Consider the following 20,616-nt stretch of genomic DNA (forward strand, 5'->3'; position numbering starts at 1 on the left):
ACTTATGAGACAAGTGAATACAAAAGCAAATAGTCTTCAAAGCACTCGCTGTGTAACTCCCAACGTTTCACAACTTCTTCAATTGTGGTTATTCGTGACTGTGAATTGAAACCGTACATCTACTAATGCACGTACTTTTGCACAGACTGCTAAGTTACAGAGAGCATTGTTCTCAGCATCCTGATACGGAGGCAGCTATAAAGTAGTTCATACTACACAGGAGTAGCCAAACACACCTCAGTGGCTGCATATTTCAAAGACTTTGACGGCTCTTTCGCTAATTGCATCACTTCACATCATTGTACTTTGTGAGGAAAAAATGTTTGATATTCCAAACAATATAAACATGCTCCTTGGCTTCTCCTGGTTTCAATTGGGTTTGCTTGTTTTAAAATAAAGGACTCTTGTTCTGGGGAGGTGTTATTTTTCTAAAGTACTCGTAATGCAGATTTCTACTTTGTTGAAACACAACCATCTGCTAACCCTTTGCATATGGGCAGAAATTAATATAACTCCTATAAATTGGACAAAGAGTAGCATTTGGAAGCCAAATAGAAGTAATGTTTAGATTGGTATTTCAATGAGTTTAATGAATATAGCATTATATTAAAATAAAAACTTCCCCAGCTATTGATGATTCTACAGTTAAGCCCTTTTACTGCTCTTCTAGAGGACTAGGGTTTGGTTCCTAGAATCCATGTGAGGAGGCTCACAACTGCCAGCAACTCCAACTCTAAGGGGTGTGATGTCCTTTTATAGCCTCAGTATGCACTGCATTCATGTGCACAAACCCACACGCAGACACACTCATATACACATAATTAAAAATAGAAAAAACTGTATACTCAATAAAGCTTAGAGAAGCAGCAACTCTTTTTCTTGTTCTGTGAGTGTGTGTGTGTGTGTGCGTGTGCGCACACGCGTGCATGTCATAGGATCAAGCCAATACTTTGAACCACAAAAAAAGCTTATTCATCTATTACTTTTAGTTTGTATTTCTGTAGAAGATGCATTCCTATTACTTGTCTAATACTTTAATATCACTAAAAAATTAACAAACGTTAAAAGCACCTAGGAGGCGGATCCCTGTGAGTTCAAAGCCAGCCTGGTCTACAAAGGGAGTCCGGAACAGCCAAGGCTACACAGAAACCCCCTCCCCCCAAAAAAGCAAAAAATTCAAAAACAACAACAATAACAACAACAAAACAACAACAACAAATACCTAGTGTACACAGTTTTTTAATTACTGGTAGGCCCTTTAATACCTCTTAAAAGTATAGCATGCCTTTTAAAAATATTTCATATATTTCCATGTCAGTTTTTGATTTTCATAACTAATTTAAGTTTGCTTCAGAGATTTTAACTTGTAATTTATTTTAATATAAGAAATTTAGTAACTTTGGCTTACTTACTCATTTTCTACTATTTCACTATTTTTTCATTTAATGTTTAAATTTCCTTTTATTTACACTTTTAATTTGAAGACTAATAAACTTATCTCTAGAGTTATAGAGTCATAGGGTTATATGTTGATGTCTTTAATGCTGTTCCACATTTTCTTGTTCTTTTGGATTTGTGCATCCATTCATAGGAGTAAGTGGCAGAAAATATGGAAATAGATTTAATGCTGGTTTTGTTGGTCATTCTTATACATTCATGGTTGACTTTTTAAGACATGTAGTTAAATGACAAACTTATACATATATACAACATAGTGATGCATAATGCACACACAGTATGAATAATATTATTATGTGTGTTGTGCTCTCTAGCCTAAAAGATAATGATGGTGCCCACATTATAAATTTCAAAAAGACTGCCCATTGGATCTTAACAGAAATCCTATGAGATAACTGAACAAATAAGCAACTTCTCTGTTTTGGTTTCTTCCTTTCTTCTTCTTCGTCGTCTTCTTCTTCTTCTTCTTCTTCTTCTTCTTTTTTTTTTTTTAAGAAAAATGAATCAAAAATTATCTATTAGATAACCAACTGAAACCAGCCCAGCTTAGGAATGTAATTATAAACAGATAATTATGATTGATCCATAATTCGCCAGAATTTTAAAATGTAGATATTTTAATTCTTTTATTGAAAATATAAGTAGTTTCTTTGTATTAGGATAAAAACAATTACAGCCATAAAGTTTCTGAGTGGTTTAATCAAATCACTGATTATCAAGAATTACTTTATTCTTTCTTTTTGACATGAGGTTTCATGATATGTCCTTGACTTTTCTGGAACTTTCTATGTAAACATGGTAGGACTCAAACTTAAAGATCTGCGTGCTCTCCACAGTGTAAGGATTAAAGACATGTGCCACCTCAGAGATTTCGCCACCAGGAATGACTTTTTAAAAAATTTTTAATTTATTTATTCAGATTACAGCTCAGTTGTTTTCCCTTCCCTTGTATCCTCCTGTTCGTCCTTCCCTCCTACTTTCACCCTATTCTTTTCGCCTAGGTCTGTGACCCAAGGGGACCTCCTCCCCAATCAAAAGCTAACATGTGAGAGAGTAAGCTTAATAGAAATGAAGTCTGTAGGACTTTTTGACATTTCAGAATATTAAGGCCAACCAGATTCCTGGCCCACATTATGATCAGTTTTCATTTGCTGCTTTTGATTGTTATTCTCTAAATATTTCTAAGTTTATTACACAGATCTGGCTTATTATATAGATTTGGGTTTGTTACAAAAAATACAACTTCAAAAGGATAGCTTCTGAAAAAATACATAGGAACGGTCCAGGTTTAGAGAATTCCAGGTTGGCATGACTCTTCTCAGGACTCCAACTTTCACCATCTAATGAGACATAGAAACATTGCTATTATTTTGAACTATGTTTGTTACATTTTTAAAAAAAATAAAGACTAGCCAGTTGGCCCATGCCTGTGATCATAGCATTCAGGAGGCAGAGGAGGCAGATCTCTGTGAGTTTGAGACCAGCCTGGCCTATTGGTTTCTCTGTATGACCTAATCTGGATTGTGATACAGACTCTGCTTCAGTGTTCACAGAGTAAGATACTTAGTGTGCCTTTTTAAAATTGAATCTGATTTTGTGTAGTTCTTATATCTGATCACTTTAATTTAGGTTTGAAAAATATGTATCAAACTACAGAAAATACTGAAAAATTTTTGACCCACAAATTTCATTTCTACATATTTACATTAGAAAATTATCCACAATGCCTATTGTCATGCTTCCTTTGCAAAATTATTTCCAGTATGCAAACACTGGAAATAATCTGTGGATCTACTTAAGGGTTACACATGCTATAAGTAGTGTTTGATATCTGAGGTGCAATCAGAAGTGATGACCTGGACCTCATACAGAAAAATGAAAATGTTGATAATATAAAGGCATAGTTTTCTGAAAAAGGAAACCAAGTTGTAGCTAAACCATGATCACAGCCATGTAAAAAATCGTGCAGACAGAAAACTGCACAAAAGGAAAAGGGAGTCAGAATATTGTTTGAATTTTTATTTATTTATTTTTTTCTATTCAGCTGCAAATTTGCTGGTAAGTTTTGTAAGTTTTCGTCTTGTTTTAAGTTATGAGATTAAATATATTGAAAATTTTGTCTATTTTAACTTACCACTGTAAACTAGATTTATCAGTTTCATCTTTTTTTTTAGTGAGGTTGGTAAGCCTAGTCTAAACTTGCCTCAAATTTTCAGAAGAAGAAACAAACCCAGCCTCTTTTCAGCAGTCAGTGGATGGTGTCGCCATCCTGCTGGTGGTGACTATAGTGGAAAGTGTGTATTAAAGTTGGTTTCATGCTGTCTCCATCATCCCAAGACCATCTAGTATCTGCTAAGCTCCCTGCAGCTTCTCACAAGTCAAACTTTGATAAGGAGCTTTCTCTATACTCTTTTTCTAAAAGGTAAAGTAATGTGCATGTTTTTCTACCCACTTCCTGTCAGGACAAACTTAAAGCGGAAAAAGGAATCTGAAAGTGAGAAATGCAGCAGAAATGAGCAACTGACTTTAGACCCTTAGCAAAGGCTGGTTTCCTCGTGGTTACCTCTGATGAAGTGCTTGTGACTCTCCCTGCCTGCATGCCACAAGAGTGAAGTGTAAAGTCAAGCCATCTTTAACCTATAGAAACCATACATGCACAAAGGGAACTCACAAATGCACAGTCTTAGGATTTAGGTCTTTCTGCCAAAGTGGCAAGAGTGGAAAATGGTGTTAAGTCTTTTGCTTTCGGCTCTCCTGTAGGCAGACTTAGGAAAGAGGGCATCAGTGAGAACTGACCGGAGAGCGCATACATGGGCCTGTCTGAGCTTCCTGATAGAGGAAGCCATACTGACAGCCGTACTGATTGGCTTGAGCAGAAAAGTAGCCTTCTGTTTATACAATGACTTGTTTTTTTTTTTTTTTTTAGTTTTTTTGAGACAGGGTTTCTCTGTGTAGCCTTCTGTCCTGATCTTGTTTTGTAGACCAGGCTGGCCTTGAACTCACAGCGATCCTCCTGCCTCTGCCTCCCGAGTGCTGGGATTAAGGGCGTGCACCACCATGGCCAGTTTATACCATGCCATTTTAACACAGTATGTAGCTTACGGATAGGGACACCGACTACATTGTAATGCATTTTCTTTCAGGGTATCTCTTTTCCTAGCTCCGGTGATTAGCTAGGCTGTAGGAACCTGTGCAGCTTCCTGTGGTGCTCACTTAGGAAGGGGGCGGGGCAATTGTTCTGAAACACAGCTTGATCACCTTCGCTTTCTAAAGTGTGAGCTCTTGGTTACACCTGAGTTTTGTTCAAGAAGGTGAATATATAATAATAATAAAAAAAACAATCTTTTATAATTCTCCAAGTCATCTGTGTCCTTAGTTATTCAGTAGCCTTAAAAAACCGAATGGAGATGAGGATGAACGGAAGAGGAGAGCTGGGCCGTTGCTGCGCTGTGGAACACGGGTCTTTAGATAGCAGAGAGTTTCCCAGCACTCACGTACAACATGTTTTTTACTATGTCGCCAAGCCCAAGCTCTTAGTATGAACCGCTTTCCACCATAATAGGACATTCATGTAGTAGGAGCTGGGTTTAAATGTGGTCATTTTTTTTATTAGTACTTTTAAAAATCGTAGCATCTCATTCTTTCTTAGCTACAAAACAGAGTGTTCAGTGTCTGCCATTGCCTGATTTTGAGGGGAGGCCGTCCTTGAAGTATTTAAATCGTGTCTTTGAAGTATGTGTTATAAAAATGTGAGGTTTGATGTTAGTCATTAGGTGTTTTAGATGGCCCTCTGGTGGTCAAAAGATCAAACTCCCAAAGCGGAGAATGCTGGCAATTTCAGTAAGACGCAAAGAGCAAATGAATGAGAAAGAATTCTTAAACCCATCCCGACAGCAAAATTAACAGATTGCAAACCAAGTAGACAGTAACACAAGTGAGCCTGTCTCCGTCCGCTTTATACAACAGACAAGTGAGTCTCTAGTGCTCAAAGACGACGCCTGGAAATATTTTGGTAGAAATGCTCTCAAGCTAGAATATTTCTATTTACCCAAAAGTTACAAGTACATAACTGAAAGTTCTTGCCTGACATTCACCAAACTAAATATTAACATCTTACATAACTTCAGTACCACTTATAAATCCAAAATTTTAACTTTGATTTGTGATGAATTAAGTGATCTGTATACATGAAGCAGATTTAAATTAAAATTTTATTACATCTATTCTTCATTTGTACGTGTGTTTGGTCACGGGCATGCCCCAGAACATATGTTGACATCAAAGGACAGTTTGTGGGTGTCAGTTGTTTCTTTCAACTGTGTGCGTCTTAGGGGTTAAGCTCAAGTTGTCAGATGGAGCACATCTCATGATTCCTGGGAGCAGATACATGCAGTTGTCCTGCCACCGTCTTTTCCCTGGATCCATGATTTCCCATCCATGACAGTGTCTTAATCTTTCAGTTGTCATGGCCTTGACATGTTGAAAGAATGTTTAGCTATTTTGTAAAAATGCTTCCCATTCAGTTTGTTTGATACCTCCTCGGGGTTAACAACAGGCAGTGATACAAACACCATGATGTTGTGTGTTCTTTTTTGTGTCACATCGACAGAGTGGTGCCCCCTGCATCTCATTCTTTCTTTATACACTTGCGTTTACTTGGTGAGAACATTGTCTGCAGGCTTTCTTCACTATAAAGTCCATACTTTTCTCCTCAGTGATTAATAAGTACACCAGCACAGTACGGCAGTGGATGTTTTATTACATGCCTTGCACTCATCATCGACGTATTTTCTTTCTCAAGGACATTTTCACTGGAAATGCGCTAATATTTGAATACTGAGCACTGCTGAATTGTGTTGCTGCAGTGCTGTAGGTTGCCCTTTCTCCTCTACATATGCCCTTGGTCACCAGTTTGGCTAGCTAAATTACTATCTTCAGAAAGGACCTGCTTGCTCTTGTTGACTATATCCCATGCTTTTAATGACCTGGTAGGTGTGTCGAGAGTACCAGCGTGGCAATTGCAACCGAGGAGAAAATGATTGTCGGTTTGCTCATCCTGCTGACAGCACCATGATTGACACCAACGACAACACAGTCACTGTCTGCATGGATTACATCAAAGGGAGATGCTCTCGGGAAAAGTGCAAATACTTTCATCCTCCTGCACACCTGCAAGCCAAGATCAAGGCTGCCCAATACCAGGTCAACCAGGCTGCAGCAGCACAGGCTGCAGCTACTGCAGCTGCCATGGTGAGTAGAGACAAGAAGTGCCCTTCCTGCCAGCAGTCCAAAAAGATATTAAACAATTTTGTCTACTACAAGCTATTCATCTATTAACCCCTTTTTTATGTTTTGCTGAAGATATGTTTGTTCAGGTATCCCACACAATACATAAGGAAGCTACCATTCACAGAAGTGAGGGTAACTCCTCAAAATGGCTCAGATTGTTCCTCCTCTTAGCCTAGCCCTGAAGACTCTGCCATAGTCTGAATATAGGGTTTCTGAAATCCCTGCTTCCTAAAGATCCCCTTGTCTCCTTTCTGATTTGACAACACTACCGTTTCCAGTCTCTGATCTCTGTATACCATCGACTCAGCCGTTGTGCTCCTTGGGAGTGTTCTTCTGCACATCAAGGCTCTTCTTTTTACCTTTATCTTCCTTCTAATAACTTCACCTGGAACTATTTAGAAGAACGGCCTCAACAAAATTGTTTTTAAACTAGCTGCAACATTTTGAATAGTCTGCTCTCTAGATAGTGTGAAGCCCTATGATGACATAACTATGATAATTAAAGTGCCAGAGCTTGACTAAGCCATTAGAAGGGAAGGAGGAAAAACAGCAGTACTCAAGGAGTTTAAAAACAATGCATCGTTTAGGATAGATACTAAATGTTTTTCTTAAGGTAAACTTCAGTTTGACCTAGTAGCTGGGTTTAAGGAGTCCATTTTTTCTTGGCTTAGCTGTTTTAATGTTGTCCTTTTTTATATAAATATATGACTTATTATTTAAATATTCATACATAAACCATTGTCATGGCACAGTAAAATGATCATGAGAGAGGTCTTTTCTGTGTTTGTTTATGGATACTTGAGCAAAAATACAGAAGGCAGACTCTCTCCTTTTCTCTTTCTATCACCACCCCGCCCTTTTTTTTTTCTTTAGAGTATTGTTTGAAATTAACTACAAAGAGGAATTATCCTCCAATAACAACTCAATAGTGCCTTTATTGTGCATGCTTAGTCTTGTTATTCGTTGTATATGGCATTCCGATGATTTGTTTTTTTATTTGTTTTTTCTCACCTACCCAAAATGCACTGCTGCCCCCATGATGCACCTCTGCTTGCTGTTTATGTTAATGCGCTTGAACCCCACTGGCCCATTGCCATCATGTGCTCGCTGCCTGCTAATTAAGACTCAGTCGGCTGTCAAATCACTGAAGCGACCCCTCGAGGCAACCTTTGACCTGGTACTATGACCTTTCACCTTTTAGCTTGGCATGTAGCTTTATTGTAGATACAAGGTTTTTTGTTTTTGTTTTTGTTTTGTTTTTGTTTTTGTTTCTTCTTGTTTTTGTTTTTAACCGATTTAAAAAAATATATATATATATATAATCCTTTTCCTGTTTAAAGTGGTTAAGTACAATGAAAAACTGAGTGTGGTTCCCTGAAAATGAGCAGAAAGACCTAAAAATACATACATAGATGGATATGGTGCAATGAAGGACTGGAGTCCCAGCAGCCCACATTCAGTTTAATTCCACTGTAAAACATTCTAATAAAGTACTCGGAGGACAACAAAGAGTGGTTTCCACCATATATTTATGTACCTGTGTGGTTAGCATGGCTTTAGTGATAGAATTCTTTTCTTTTTAACATGTATACTGCAGTATTTAAGTAGAGTTTGCATGCTGGGGACATTTGCATGTGTCAGCAGACTGGGGAGGGCAGAGCTGTCAGTACATGTCCCTGGCCAGTCACCTTACAGTTAACGATTAACCGTGCTTCTACGCCTCAGTCCTCATAGAGCTCCCACTGCAGCTTCCTCTCTTTCCCAAGTCAACGGCTTCCCGCCGAAAGCCTGAAGCATTATGGGGCATAAAACACCTTACTCATGATAACATGTGCTCTCGTACTAGTGGGCTTTTGTCGTGGACAAAATAATGCTTCCTTTAAAGCTTTTATCTTGCTTAATTTCTGTAATTGGTTTTGTCGACTGGACTTTCCCCCCTGGGTAGTTAAGTGCTCTGCTGCTTGCTTGCTCATGCTCCCTTAACAGTGTTAGCCTACAACTGATTTTTCTTTTTTCTTTTTCTCTTTTTACTGGTATTTGTTTTTATACTCATTCACTAAACAGGGAATTCCTCAAGCTGTACTTCCCCCATTGCCAAAGAGGCCTGCTCTTGAAAAAACCAACGGTGCCACCGCAGTCTTTAACACTGGTATTTTCCAATACCAACAGGCTCTAGCCAACATGCAGCTACAGCAGCATACAGCGTTTCTCCCACCAGGTAAGGGCTTGGATTTGCTAGTGAATGCATCAGGGATGATCTACAGTGGTTCCACTGGTAAAGCAGGCAAACACCTGCAGCCCAAGCTAGCCGCTAGTCTTAGAGAGGGCGTACATACGGTAAGGCGGTCAGTGGGGGAGCGCATCCAGTCTTCCTGTATGGCTTTCCTATAAAACTGAAAACTTACGCTTACCGAGGCAGACATGTTTTATATATATTTTTGGTGTTCATGCTATTTGGAATTGAAATATTCTCTTTTTTTCTCTTTCCTCAACACTGTTGTATGTTTGTCAAGCTATGTTATGATGCTGTCCTGCTGTAAGACCCCTTTGCCTTCAAGAGTCTACAATTTTATGAAATGACTCAGTTTTGACATTTTTCACCTTTAGTTTGCAAAAGAGACAGTTAAAATTTATTCATTCTAGAGCTCTTAAAATGTGCTCTTCATATTAATTATGCATCGGTAAAATTATTCTTATTCCTCTGCTGAAGACGAAGTAGTCCTAAGTTCCCTTGGGATTTGTATTTACTGCTTAGTCACGCCCGGTGTTCCTACTTAACCGCTGAGTCATGCATCTGTGCTTGCATTCATTTTCAGTTTGGTCACATACACATACTCTTATTCACAGAGATTTAAGAATTTAAAACACTAATACCTCATTACTGGTTAGAAATTTACTATTTAAACGTTCTTAATTTATTCCATAGTTTTTTTTTTTTTTTTACTTTTTATACCCTCTTTTTCTTTATTACACAGTTTTATTTTTTAAACACTACAAATATATATTTGAATAAGTTCTCAATAATTTAGTAAATTAATAACTAAGTATGTGTGTCAGGGATCTGGCATCTTGTGCTAAGGTGACAATATTTAGAGTATCACATTCCTGTGATATTAGAGAATAGGATGGTTTATTTTAGACTTCTTAACAAGTTAATACATTATTTTCACATTAGATGTCTCTGGGAAACAAAGCTTTGTATAGTTCAATTCTAAAAACTAGCCACTCAGACATAGAATAAATCAGCTAGCTAAAATATATTTATTAAATTATTTCAGAATAAATGATAGCTATACTCTTGAGATACATTGTTCAAGTCGGAGAATGTCTATATTAGGATAAATATTAAATGAGTTTAATCTATAGCATGTTCATTGACCTTAGGGAAATTTTTAAACTGAAGCACACGATATCTTTCTCTTCTTATACAGGGTTGTTCAGAGACTTCCAGAAATTAATATTTTTTGCTTTTTCAGTGTACCTAGATTTTTACAATTTTCAATGAACAGTCACTCACTTTCATATAACCAGATCCCTAGGCTAGGCACTAAGGGATTGTTAGAATATTTAAGCAAATTAAATTTTTATTTTCTATCAGTTTCTTCCACTGAATAGAATATTATTCTGAAAACAGTAGTTTCCTTATTTGAAATTTTAAAATGAAACAAATTACCTTCTTCCACATGTTATCTAAAGAAACTTGAAATCTCTGTCTTATCAGCAGATCTTTGCCTTAACTTCTCAACAATATTCAAACATTTTATTTTTCTCTAAATCAATGTAGCCAACAATTGCATAGTAAGTGTGACCTGTATTTTTATGACAGTTTTACTCTTTAGCAGCTCTCTGGTCTGTGTAAAGTAAAATATGCAGGTTCAAGTTAGGGAAACAGTAAGTGTATTCATTTCTCAGAACCGTGTGCCTGCTATTCCTGAAGGATGTATTGTTAATTCTAAATGTTCTGCAAATAGATTGAAAATGCAACCCAATTGTGAGGGGCTAAAGCTTGTGTTGAACTTGAGTTGAAGGCTAATTGTTGCCTTCCTGATTGAAAACAATGAACAATCTCACTTTTACACTTCCATCTGCATGCACATTACTAACACTCTGATGTCTTTACTCTGCCAAACTACTTTGTCAGATAGGTATAAAATAAAGAATTTCCATAGAGGGTATAAACCAAAAATTCCAAGAGCCACACAGGGACCAAAACAGTGATGTGACACAGAGCTGATTATGGAACTAGGGAGTCTGGGGGACCCTGGGAGCTGGTGTTTTAACTGCCGAGGTAGCCTAGGTCTCATGCAGGTCCAGATCCTTTCTGTCGTGCTGTGGACGGGAGTGGATGGGTATCTGACTCCTAGGGTTGCCCAAACAAAGCTGCTCAGGCAAACAGCACAGATTGCTGCTTCTAGTGATTTGTGGTTGTTGTTGTTGTTGTTCAGATTTTAGGAACATTTGTATGTTTATGTACAAAATTTCTTAGCTTGAAAAATATTGGCAATTTTATCATTTAAAATCTTGTTCAAACTAAAGGAAATCCATCTTAAGATAGATTCAAATATCTTAGAGAAAATAGGTTCATTTTTCCAAATCTAAGTTATCTTATACGTAAGTAATATAGAATCACATATAAATGCAGCATTCTGTCTACTCACAGTATAATAATTAAGAAGATACACTGTACTTTTCACAGCTGAGATTTTTAGAGCTCTGGTCTGTCACTTCAACAGTAACTAAAGATGTGTGAGTCTGTTACATTGAAATGACAGTGAAGCACAGTTGCTGACTCCATAGAGCAGGTGACTGCATATGTAGGAATTAGGTTGTTGACAAAGCATTGGGGATTAGTGTCAAGCTAGCCAGCTAGCTAAAATAAATAAATAAATAGGAACAAATTTGGACTTACAAAGCCTCTAGCCATCTAACCCTTCAGTCGTTATTGTACCCACTGCGTCTGTCTGTCCACCTATCACTGTCTTTAGCTCCCTGACCTCTCCTTCCATCCCTCCTTCTTTTCTCTTTGTATCCATCTCGCCTCTTATTCACTCAGCCTCTAACTGATTATATGGCCCCCTGGTATTTACACTAGAGATTCCAAACTCCTGACTTCAGGGAGAAATCTAGTATCCAGAAATAGGTAGGGCACATGCTTGCCAGCCCCACAGCACTCTTATTTATTTTCCACTTTTCATTCCAAAGAGCCACTGTTGGCTGAAAAAAAATGACTCAATGGAATGTTGTGCTTACCAAGCAGCTTACAGGCATCTTCTCTCCTTTTTCCTCCAGCTCAAAGTTTGGCTTGATTACCAGTTTGATTGCCATGGCTTGATTACCATGTTACCAGTGACTAGTACGGGGCTTAGTCAAGTCTAGCAAGTTGTCCCCAAGTTACCTGGCTCTTAGGGCTTAGCAGAACTTGAACTCTGCTCCAGGGAAGCTGGGCTTATTTCTCAGTCACCATGAGCTTGATATGCAACTACATTAAAAAGGATTCACAAAACAGCCCTTAAACATCAGTGAACTCCACACCTATTTTATGCTATCTTATTTAAAAATCTGGTAAATATAACTATTTTACTAAGTTCAGTAGGGCTTATTGTTTGGTTGATGGAGTTTTCAATTTTTAGCTACACAGTTTCTTGTTGATTATGAACACAGACCAGGCTTGATCTACGGCCCACTGGTATTACAGGAATGAATCTGACTCCTTTGAGACATCCGAAAGAAGATTTGCATTGACACTGGTTATTTTGTTGTTGTTGTTGTTCTTGAATATAAATGAAGGCAAGTTGTAATTTCAGTTGATCTGAAGGAAGACAGAGGCGTTCCTGAGAGAACGTTGAGGCAATTCTCTTTCTCTCTCTGCTCTCTAGCCTGTGTAGCCAAGGTTCTCAACTAGTCTCCTAGTCTCGTTCAGTTCCCATCCTTTACCTTATGCATCACATATTTGGAGGACGCGAGCATCTTCTAATGACCTCCTGAGCTCATGGGTAACTGTGCCTTAAGAGTCTGACATGAACTCTGGTGGCCCCTGTGTGACCACTTCCCCTTGGTGGGGAGACCTGGTGGCACTCAGAGGAAGGGAAAGCAGGCTACCAGGATGAGACATGATAGGCTGTAACCATATGGTGGGGAAGGAGGTCTCCTTCCGTCACAGAGATAGGGGGCGGGAATAGGGTGAAAGAGGGAGAGAAGGGGGAATGGGAAGATGCAAGTGAGGGGATAACAATAAATTACTTAAATAAAAAAAAGAATCTGACAATGGCAAGGAGACGGAAAAGAATGGGCCCCAGGCCTACAATTCACAGTTCGACAGACTTCTCTGTCCTCCACCGTGAATTTTCCATTATGTGTGTTTTTTCCTTTCTTGGAAGTATATCCCTTCTCTCTACATGCTGTATTTCTCTCAACCAAAGTTAGCAGACAGTTTTTTAAAGTGCCAAACTAGTTTACTTAAAGCAACTTCTATGTTGGCTCACATTAATCTCTAACCAGAAATAAAGAAAAGGCCAGGAAACTGATAGTTGGTGGTGCAGATGTTTGGACCAGGGAGACAGGGATATGGCCTTTTCATACAGAAGAAACAACACAAAGATCTCTAGCTGTCACTTTTTTCATAAGCAATATAAGTATAAGTATTCATAGTTTTATTAATGTATGTTTAAAATATTTACTACTAATAAAAATGAGGATGCTGCTGCATATTTGAATATCAGTTTTGACAATTTAAACAAAAATTACCAAATAGGAATTTCAACTGGCTCTCTGATTATAACATTTTCTCTCTTCTATTTATTTTTTCTCTACTTTCATTTCGCCTATAAATTGTCATCCTATCTTTTATATATTCTATATATTCACATAGATAATGGGATTTTTAGTTTAAAAAGCAATATAATTACAGTGCTACATTTCTCAAAACCACTTCATTCTGCTGTGCAAATATGTTTGTAGAGAAGATTGGGAATTAGTAAATACATTCCCTTAAATTTAGTCTTATGCTGAAAACTAAGGGAAAATTTGAACTGACTGTTTGTGCATCATTAGTGACTGGAAGTAAAGAAGGCTCTCATGGTCATTTCAAAAATAGTTTTTGGCTTGGTAAGAGGGTCCTACAGCACTGTGTTCACACTTGTGAGTTACTGCACCCCAGCTAGTATCTTCATTGCTGCCTTGTGTTTATTTGCTACAAATCCCTTTTGAAGCTGTGTGCATTGGTTACAGTGATAATGAGGATGATAACCCACACAAAAATTCAGTCGTGAGAGCTTAAACGTTTTAGCAAAGGTCAGCTCACTCCTAGCACGTGCAGGCTCAGTGATGCATGAAAGAATGAAACACAGTAGGCAACCTGTAGCATAATGCTGAATTTAAAACCTGTAGCTTAGATGTTTGAACTGGCTTTACTGCTCTTTACTCCTTCACTTACCTTTTGACGTCTTCTTTCCCAGCACTCCTGCCATAGAAAGGTAGTGCTTTCACAAAACCTAGGCCCAGCATTAAGTTTTGCTTGCTATGTTGTCTCAAATTATATTCTTTGTTATTGGTCTGTTTTGTTGTTGTTGTTTCCCTTCACAAGTCTTAATATAGAAGTGGTAAAAAAAAAAAAATCGCAAAGCTATTCAAATGTCTTAAATGATGCCTCCCTGTGGAATATTAGTTTGCTTCCCTAGATCCATTACTCAGTTTAATCTAGCCTCACTGCCCACTGACTAATTGCCATAGCAGAAGAATTACAGATGTAACAGCCGTACCAGTTGAGTAATCTGCATTTCAGTTATGTTTCTCAATGGCAGGTTGCTGTGTAAAACCATCTCTGACAAGACTCAGTTGGCAGATATTTTTCTAACAAATGTTCACCCCAGATGCTGCTAGTATTTAAACAGGATGTGCCAAGATTCAGAGATTTAGATAGAAATATAAAGTCTTTTATATTTTAAAAAAATTAAAAAAAAAAAATCTAAAATAATCTTGTAGAAAGAACAGGCTCTCCATATGGGAATGTGGCGTCGTATCCCACATTCAGACCACTGGAGGCGACAGGACCAGTGCCCCCAATGTGTTGTGTACATCGTCATTATCTCCCCCTGAGGTTCTTTATTGAAGTCTAATTAGCAAATTCTTGCCTTTGAGTTTTTGTAAACATTGGCTACTCTAAGAATTCTTGAGGGTCTGGCAGTGAAAATCAGTCTGTTTTGACAGATGCCTACAAGTAAACTAGCTTGAGATTCCTTAGGAATCCTGCTCCCCTTGCAGTGCTTTTTCTGCATTTGAACTCTTAACTGAAGAATTGAAAGATTCTCACTTTTTTGCATACTGTCTATTTATTGCTTACTAGCCCTCTGAATAAAGGTTGTGTCTGGCTGGTTACCAGCTCGTTTGTGTCTGGATGGTTGCTGCAACCCTGAGCAGAGAAGCAAAGCCCAGGAGTTAAAATGAGCTTCTGTCTCATTACATTGTCCAGTCAGTTCTGTGCAGTGAAGTTGCTAGCATTTCAATAATAAATACTATCACTAATTATTCAGGATGTTCAGTCTGAAGAGGACATTTATGCATTCATGTGTCAGATTCGGAAGTAGCAAAGCAGTAAGATAGCTAGAAGGTGAATTAAAACATTACAGAATTTCCTCTAAAAGAATTAAAATAGGTTTACGTTGTCTTGAAGGCCTTCTATTTCTAGGCAGCAGTTAAGAGAAATAAAGTATACCAGCACACAGTTAAACTGGCTTCTACTCTTCACTTGGGACTAGATCTAACCAACCACTGTGCTCCTGTGTGATTTGATTGTGCTGACAGTTACATGCCACTGTTCCCGGAATAACAATTTTTCTTCTTTGTTCAAATGAATTTCCTAATTACACGTGTGATGGGATGTTTTAATTCTTTTCCCTTTTCAAATCCACCTTCCTGTTGCAATGCATGATGGGCAGGCTCAATATTGTGCATGACACCCGCTACAAGTGTTGGTAGGTGCCAGCTTTGTTTCTTGATTATCTTAAATCTATGGTGCATCTCACAGCCCCTCAAAATCCACTGCTAAGTTTAACTTTTATCTATTGGGCAAGTCCATTTCCTTTTTTACTAACACCTGTCAATTAAATGCCATTTTCTATTTAATTGACATGGCCCCACATAAATGTTTTCTTTCTACACAAGTTTCCTTTAGTCACTATTAGTGGATTTTGATTGGACTATGAGTTCTGGTATATAAAAACAAGTCTATCTTTTACAAGTAATGATTGTATATTTATAATAGTAAATACTAAAAAAAAACTTTTATTCAGATGGATAACTGTACAAAGTAAATACCTGTTTTTATTTATATTTTAATGTCTATAAACACTATATAAAATTCTTGTTTTTTTAACTTAGCAAATTAAGCCTGTTTGTGTCAATTTTCTTGATTTAATGGTAACAAGCTTTTTCCCCCCTTTTTTTTCTCTTTCATCCCTCCCTCCCCTTCTCTCCTTGGAATGTTGTCCTGCTTTGCGCTGTGATTGCATGTCACTCGCTGGTGATGATGTCCTGTCACATGGCTTCTTGCTATGATAAATACCATGCCCAATGATCTCCTCCATGTTGCCATGGTTTCCATATTGCTACACTCTTCTGTATGTTTGCTTATATGATTTTCCCTCCGAAAGTTCCCATGGTGCACGGTGCTACGCCAGCCACTGTGTCCGCAGCAACAACATCTGCCACAAGTGTTCCCTTCGCTGCAACAGCCACAGCCAACCAGGTTTGCTAATTTACAGCTTTGTTTCTTAAAAACCAACTCTTAATAGGGCCCAGTCCAACAGCCTTAACGTGAGCACATGGATCTCCCACTGTGGGAATCATGTGCACGTGAGAGCTGTAAGAGGGTGCTGTCATGAGCATGGGGTTTCAAAGATACCTCTTGTTGGCCTACACATTCTCTCTATGATGAGCAGCAGATTGCTTTTATGCCATTTATTATAAGTGCTCCAAAGTTCTCGCAGCTCTGTTTCTGAAGCTACTAAACTGATATTTACACAAGCAATTCTCATTTTTCTTACTAATTGTATAAGTATATTGGCCAACCAAAATGGAAGCAATTACAAAGTTATTATTGGTTATTATTAAAGCACATGATATATAGTTTCTCAGTTCTTTCCTAAATTCTTAATAAAAAGAAAAATATTTAAATGCATACCTATGCCACAAATGACCACTCTTGTAAATAGTTTGTTGTAAAATTTTTATATTATAGCTTTTAGTAAGCAGACTGATTATTAAAATGAATTGCTGTTACATACAGAATCTTTCAGCTTTGATTTTTGCTGCTCTAAATGAAAAAAGGAAATTAAGTGCTATCATTTCTATAGTTAACCTGCATAAATGGTGGAAATTTAGGAAAGAAAAAGCAGAAATCACGAATGGCAAATGACTGTTATCCTATGCTCAGTTAAAATGTGGAAAATAAAAAAAAAAACATGTAGAATTCTTTTAAGCAGATGGCGTCTACTTTAAATTATACGGACAAGAATGGACTATTTAAAGTAAAATGGTCATTTAAGATATTTAAAATGCAAAAATGTCATTACTCACACCAGCATTTTCTGAATTTTCTTTAAAGAAAATGCTTTCTAGCTCTGGATTAATTAAGCTCGCATTTTGAAATTGATCTGGTCCTTACTATGCAGATATGCCTGCTGTGAAAGCACACTTCATTAGGGCTAGTAGTGTATGAAAGTCACTAAACCGGGTTACCCATGATGCACTGACTGAGAGTAGATGGGGCTGAGTGAGACTAAAAAGAACCCTTGTCAGATGGGACTCGGCACAATGCCCTTGGAACAAGCAGACCAGCTATAAGCCAACAGTTACACTGTGAGGAACACACAACTTTTAATTCTTTTTTCTATATATCATCGTCTGTTGCTGAACTTTCAGCTATTAAAATAGCCATTAATAAATTTCAAGAATATACGTCGAATGGACTTAATTTTAAGTTTCAGACAAGGCTTAAATATTTCTTGGCCAAAAAAAAAAAATATTGTTTTTTCAGACTTAACAGAATATCCTTGGATTTATGTAAACATATAAGACTCATTTACAAGGATGTGGGTGTGTGCATCTGTGGCATGATAGTTGGTTTGGCAGAAATATCAATGGATTCAGGGCAGTCAATTATGGTGCACATCAATGATGCCAGAGGCCCATGTATGTACCATATATTACGACAGAATTGCTGGTGTAAGCACAACTCTAGCAAAGCAAATTCAACATTGCCCTTGGCCACTTGGGTTGTAGGGGACACTTTACTTCTTGCATTGTGCTGTGACCATTTCATGCATAATTCCTGAGTCTTCATACTATTACTATTTTACAACAAAGAAAAGGGAATGGATATATATATATACACACACATATATTATATCTACATATACATATATATGTATATGCCTACAGTACATTAGCAATGCTGGAAATAGCTCATGCCACAAAATGCAGCCTGCATGCATGCAGAAGTTTTTAGCTGGCCCTTCATCTGCATCGAGTGGTGTTGAAGGTCCTTGGTATGTTTCGACAGCCCCATCCTTGATGCTTCTACACTGTTGGGTGCAACATCCTGTCCTGCAGCAGCAGGAACAATGGTATGAGAAGCTTCATTATGCTTGGAGCACATTTTTTATGCCATTTGCCAATGCTGTAAAATTGTTTAAAATGTCAGCTAAGAAATGACAATTAAAGGGGACATAGTAAATTATAGTCTTTAGCAGACTGAGATAGTCTAAGATGTTTAAACTAAAACAACAAGGAAAGCCTTCATGTTTCTGAATTCATTGTTACCCTAATGAACGTTCCAAAATGCACTCAGTATCATTGTACAGAATAAGTTTAAACACAGTCATCAGTTGCTTTGCTCAGACTCACACAACCAGGAAACAAATCAATGCTGTTAGGACCCTGTTCTCAGGCCTCTGACACACTCAGCTTGGGGAGCTGCCTCTCCCACACATCAGCCTTTAATTCCGGGTTGAAGAAGAATCAAGGCACATGTTTGATTTCTTGGCTCTTGCGATTATTGAAAAAAGTCATCTCTGTATGAGTTTCTCGTTGTATTTTCTCCCAAGATCACTGAGTACTTGCCTACTAAAAATGCAATGAGATGTGTAGTATGGATTCTGAAGTATCTTCTAGACCAAACCTATTCTCTTTCCCCGTTATTTTTGAATTACTATTTTATAATTCACACCTGGTATATTTAATTTGGGGAAGAAAAAAAAAAGCTAAACATTGCTGATCCGAATGAAATGTTAGAAATTTGGTTGCACAAAATTAGGCAAGACATTGCTAAGTATTTGAAAGCACAAAGGGGTGTGTGTGTGCGTGTGTGTGTGTGTAGGCCAACAAAAAGGACTTCTTTTAATAACTGCTATGCATGAATTTTTGGTAACTGTACTTTTCTTCCTAAGTACTGGTAACATTCATAGAACAATATTTAACATGAAGATTACAAGCAGTGAGTTGCTTCTCTGGCATTTGCCTTTACATTAACATAGTGTCATGTTGACCAGGTGAGGGCTGTCACTTCACAGCGGAATCTCACTGTTTTTTTTTTTTTATAAGTTTAATACTAAGATGTTTTCATCTCTTGGTTGGCTTGCATGAATCATTCATTAAATAATTTTCTATTTGCTAGATACCCATAATATCTGCCGAACATCTGACTAGCCACAAGTATGTTACCCAGATGTAGAGCTGTCATCATAAAACAGTAAGTTTCTTATGCAATATGATCACTCTATATTTGTTGTTGGAATATGTTAATATGTAAAATACAAAATATCAAAGGATAATATATTTTGAGTTTTTTAAACTTCATTTTACAAATGAATGCATGCACAAATAAATAAAACATTAGGATTTGATGAATTTACCTTAAAGGACCACAGGCCAGCTGGTTTTGGCTGTATGGGGCATTCAGTTTCTGTTACAGTTCTCTCAATTTAGTGTCAAAATGGTTAGAGAATATATAAATAAATGGATGTGTCTGTACTTCAAGAGAACTCTTGTTTTCAAAATAGAGAGTGGGCTAGATTTGGTTCACAGGCAGTTATTTGGAGACTCAGCATAAGTTATTAATTTTATTTTAAATATTACTTCACTCATTCCTTTATGAGAATACATACGCGCACATGTACCCATACACATACACATGTACACGTAGACACTAATATACATGTGGAAACATTATTTATCAGTTGAATAGTTAGTACTTCAATGCAGCTTGGTGACAATAGGATTCTGAAGATGCTGCTGATCCTCACAAGGGCTTGAAGTCTTGTGTTTGCTTTCTGTATTATTCTTTTCAATACCTGCAAAGTCAGCTCTTCTTCATCCTTAGAGGACATATGTATTCAACGTATACAAACTTAAGTTGGACCATGTGCTTAGAAACATGACAAGTACTTATATTTTTACACTTACAAAGTGCTATTTAAAACTCAGTCTGGTCAGTAGACAGATGAAGGTTCTTTGTTGCTTCCCTTTAAGCGTGTTGACATATTTGCACATAACAGTTTAGCAGTGCTTTGTGGCTACTTACCATGTTAATGTTGTAGTGATGTAAATGATTTCAGAGCTGTGTATTAAAATAAGAGCTTTGAACCTCCTTTGAGGCAGACGTGCGGGAGCTCCTCTTCTCAATAGTATAAAACAAGCCATTTGGACAGTGAAGGTGTTGTGTGTGGGAAGAGTAAGAACCTTGAGAAAGGAACAGACCACAAGATGGGTCTGTGGAGGTGAGAGAAAACCAAGTGATGAGAACCCATAGCAAGAGCCAGGCTCAGATAGATCCCAGAGTAGAGAGAAAGGAAGGCAGAGTTTGAGAGCCATTGA

The 20,616-nt window shown here is 37.6% G+C and overlaps 1 protein-coding gene across 29 annotated transcripts in view; it reads left to right on the forward strand.

Annotated features, from left to right (window-relative positions):
• The window catches only part of MBNL1 (muscleblind like splicing regulator 1), a 178,069-nt gene that overhangs the window by 153,535 nt on the left and 3,918 nt on the right, over positions 1–20,616 (forward strand). For 12 of the 29 annotated variants that reach the window (XM_084768885.1, XM_084768891.1, XM_084768886.1 and 9 more), the window contains 6 exons: positions 6,451–6,708; positions 7,871–7,924; positions 8,812–8,965; positions 15,681–15,716; positions 16,395–16,489; positions 19,418–19,492. In XM_084768885.1, the coding sequence (XP_084625011.1) occupies positions 6,451–6,708; positions 7,871–7,924; positions 8,812–8,965; positions 15,681–15,716; positions 16,395–16,489; positions 19,418–19,474 (654 nt within the window). In that variant the 3' untranslated portion in view covers positions 19,475–19,492. The remainder of the gene's footprint in view (positions 1–6,450; positions 6,709–7,870; positions 7,925–8,811; positions 8,966–15,680; positions 15,717–16,394; positions 16,490–19,417; positions 19,493–20,616) is intronic. The other 17 variants (XM_084768870.1, XM_084768878.1, XM_084768894.1 and 14 more) reach the window with 9 other exon arrangements.

This window comes from Acomys minous (genome assembly GCF_964271855.1).
Source record: "Acomys minous genome assembly, chromosome: 19".
Lineage (NCBI taxonomy): Eukaryota > Metazoa > Chordata > Mammalia > Rodentia > Muridae > Acomys > Acomys minous.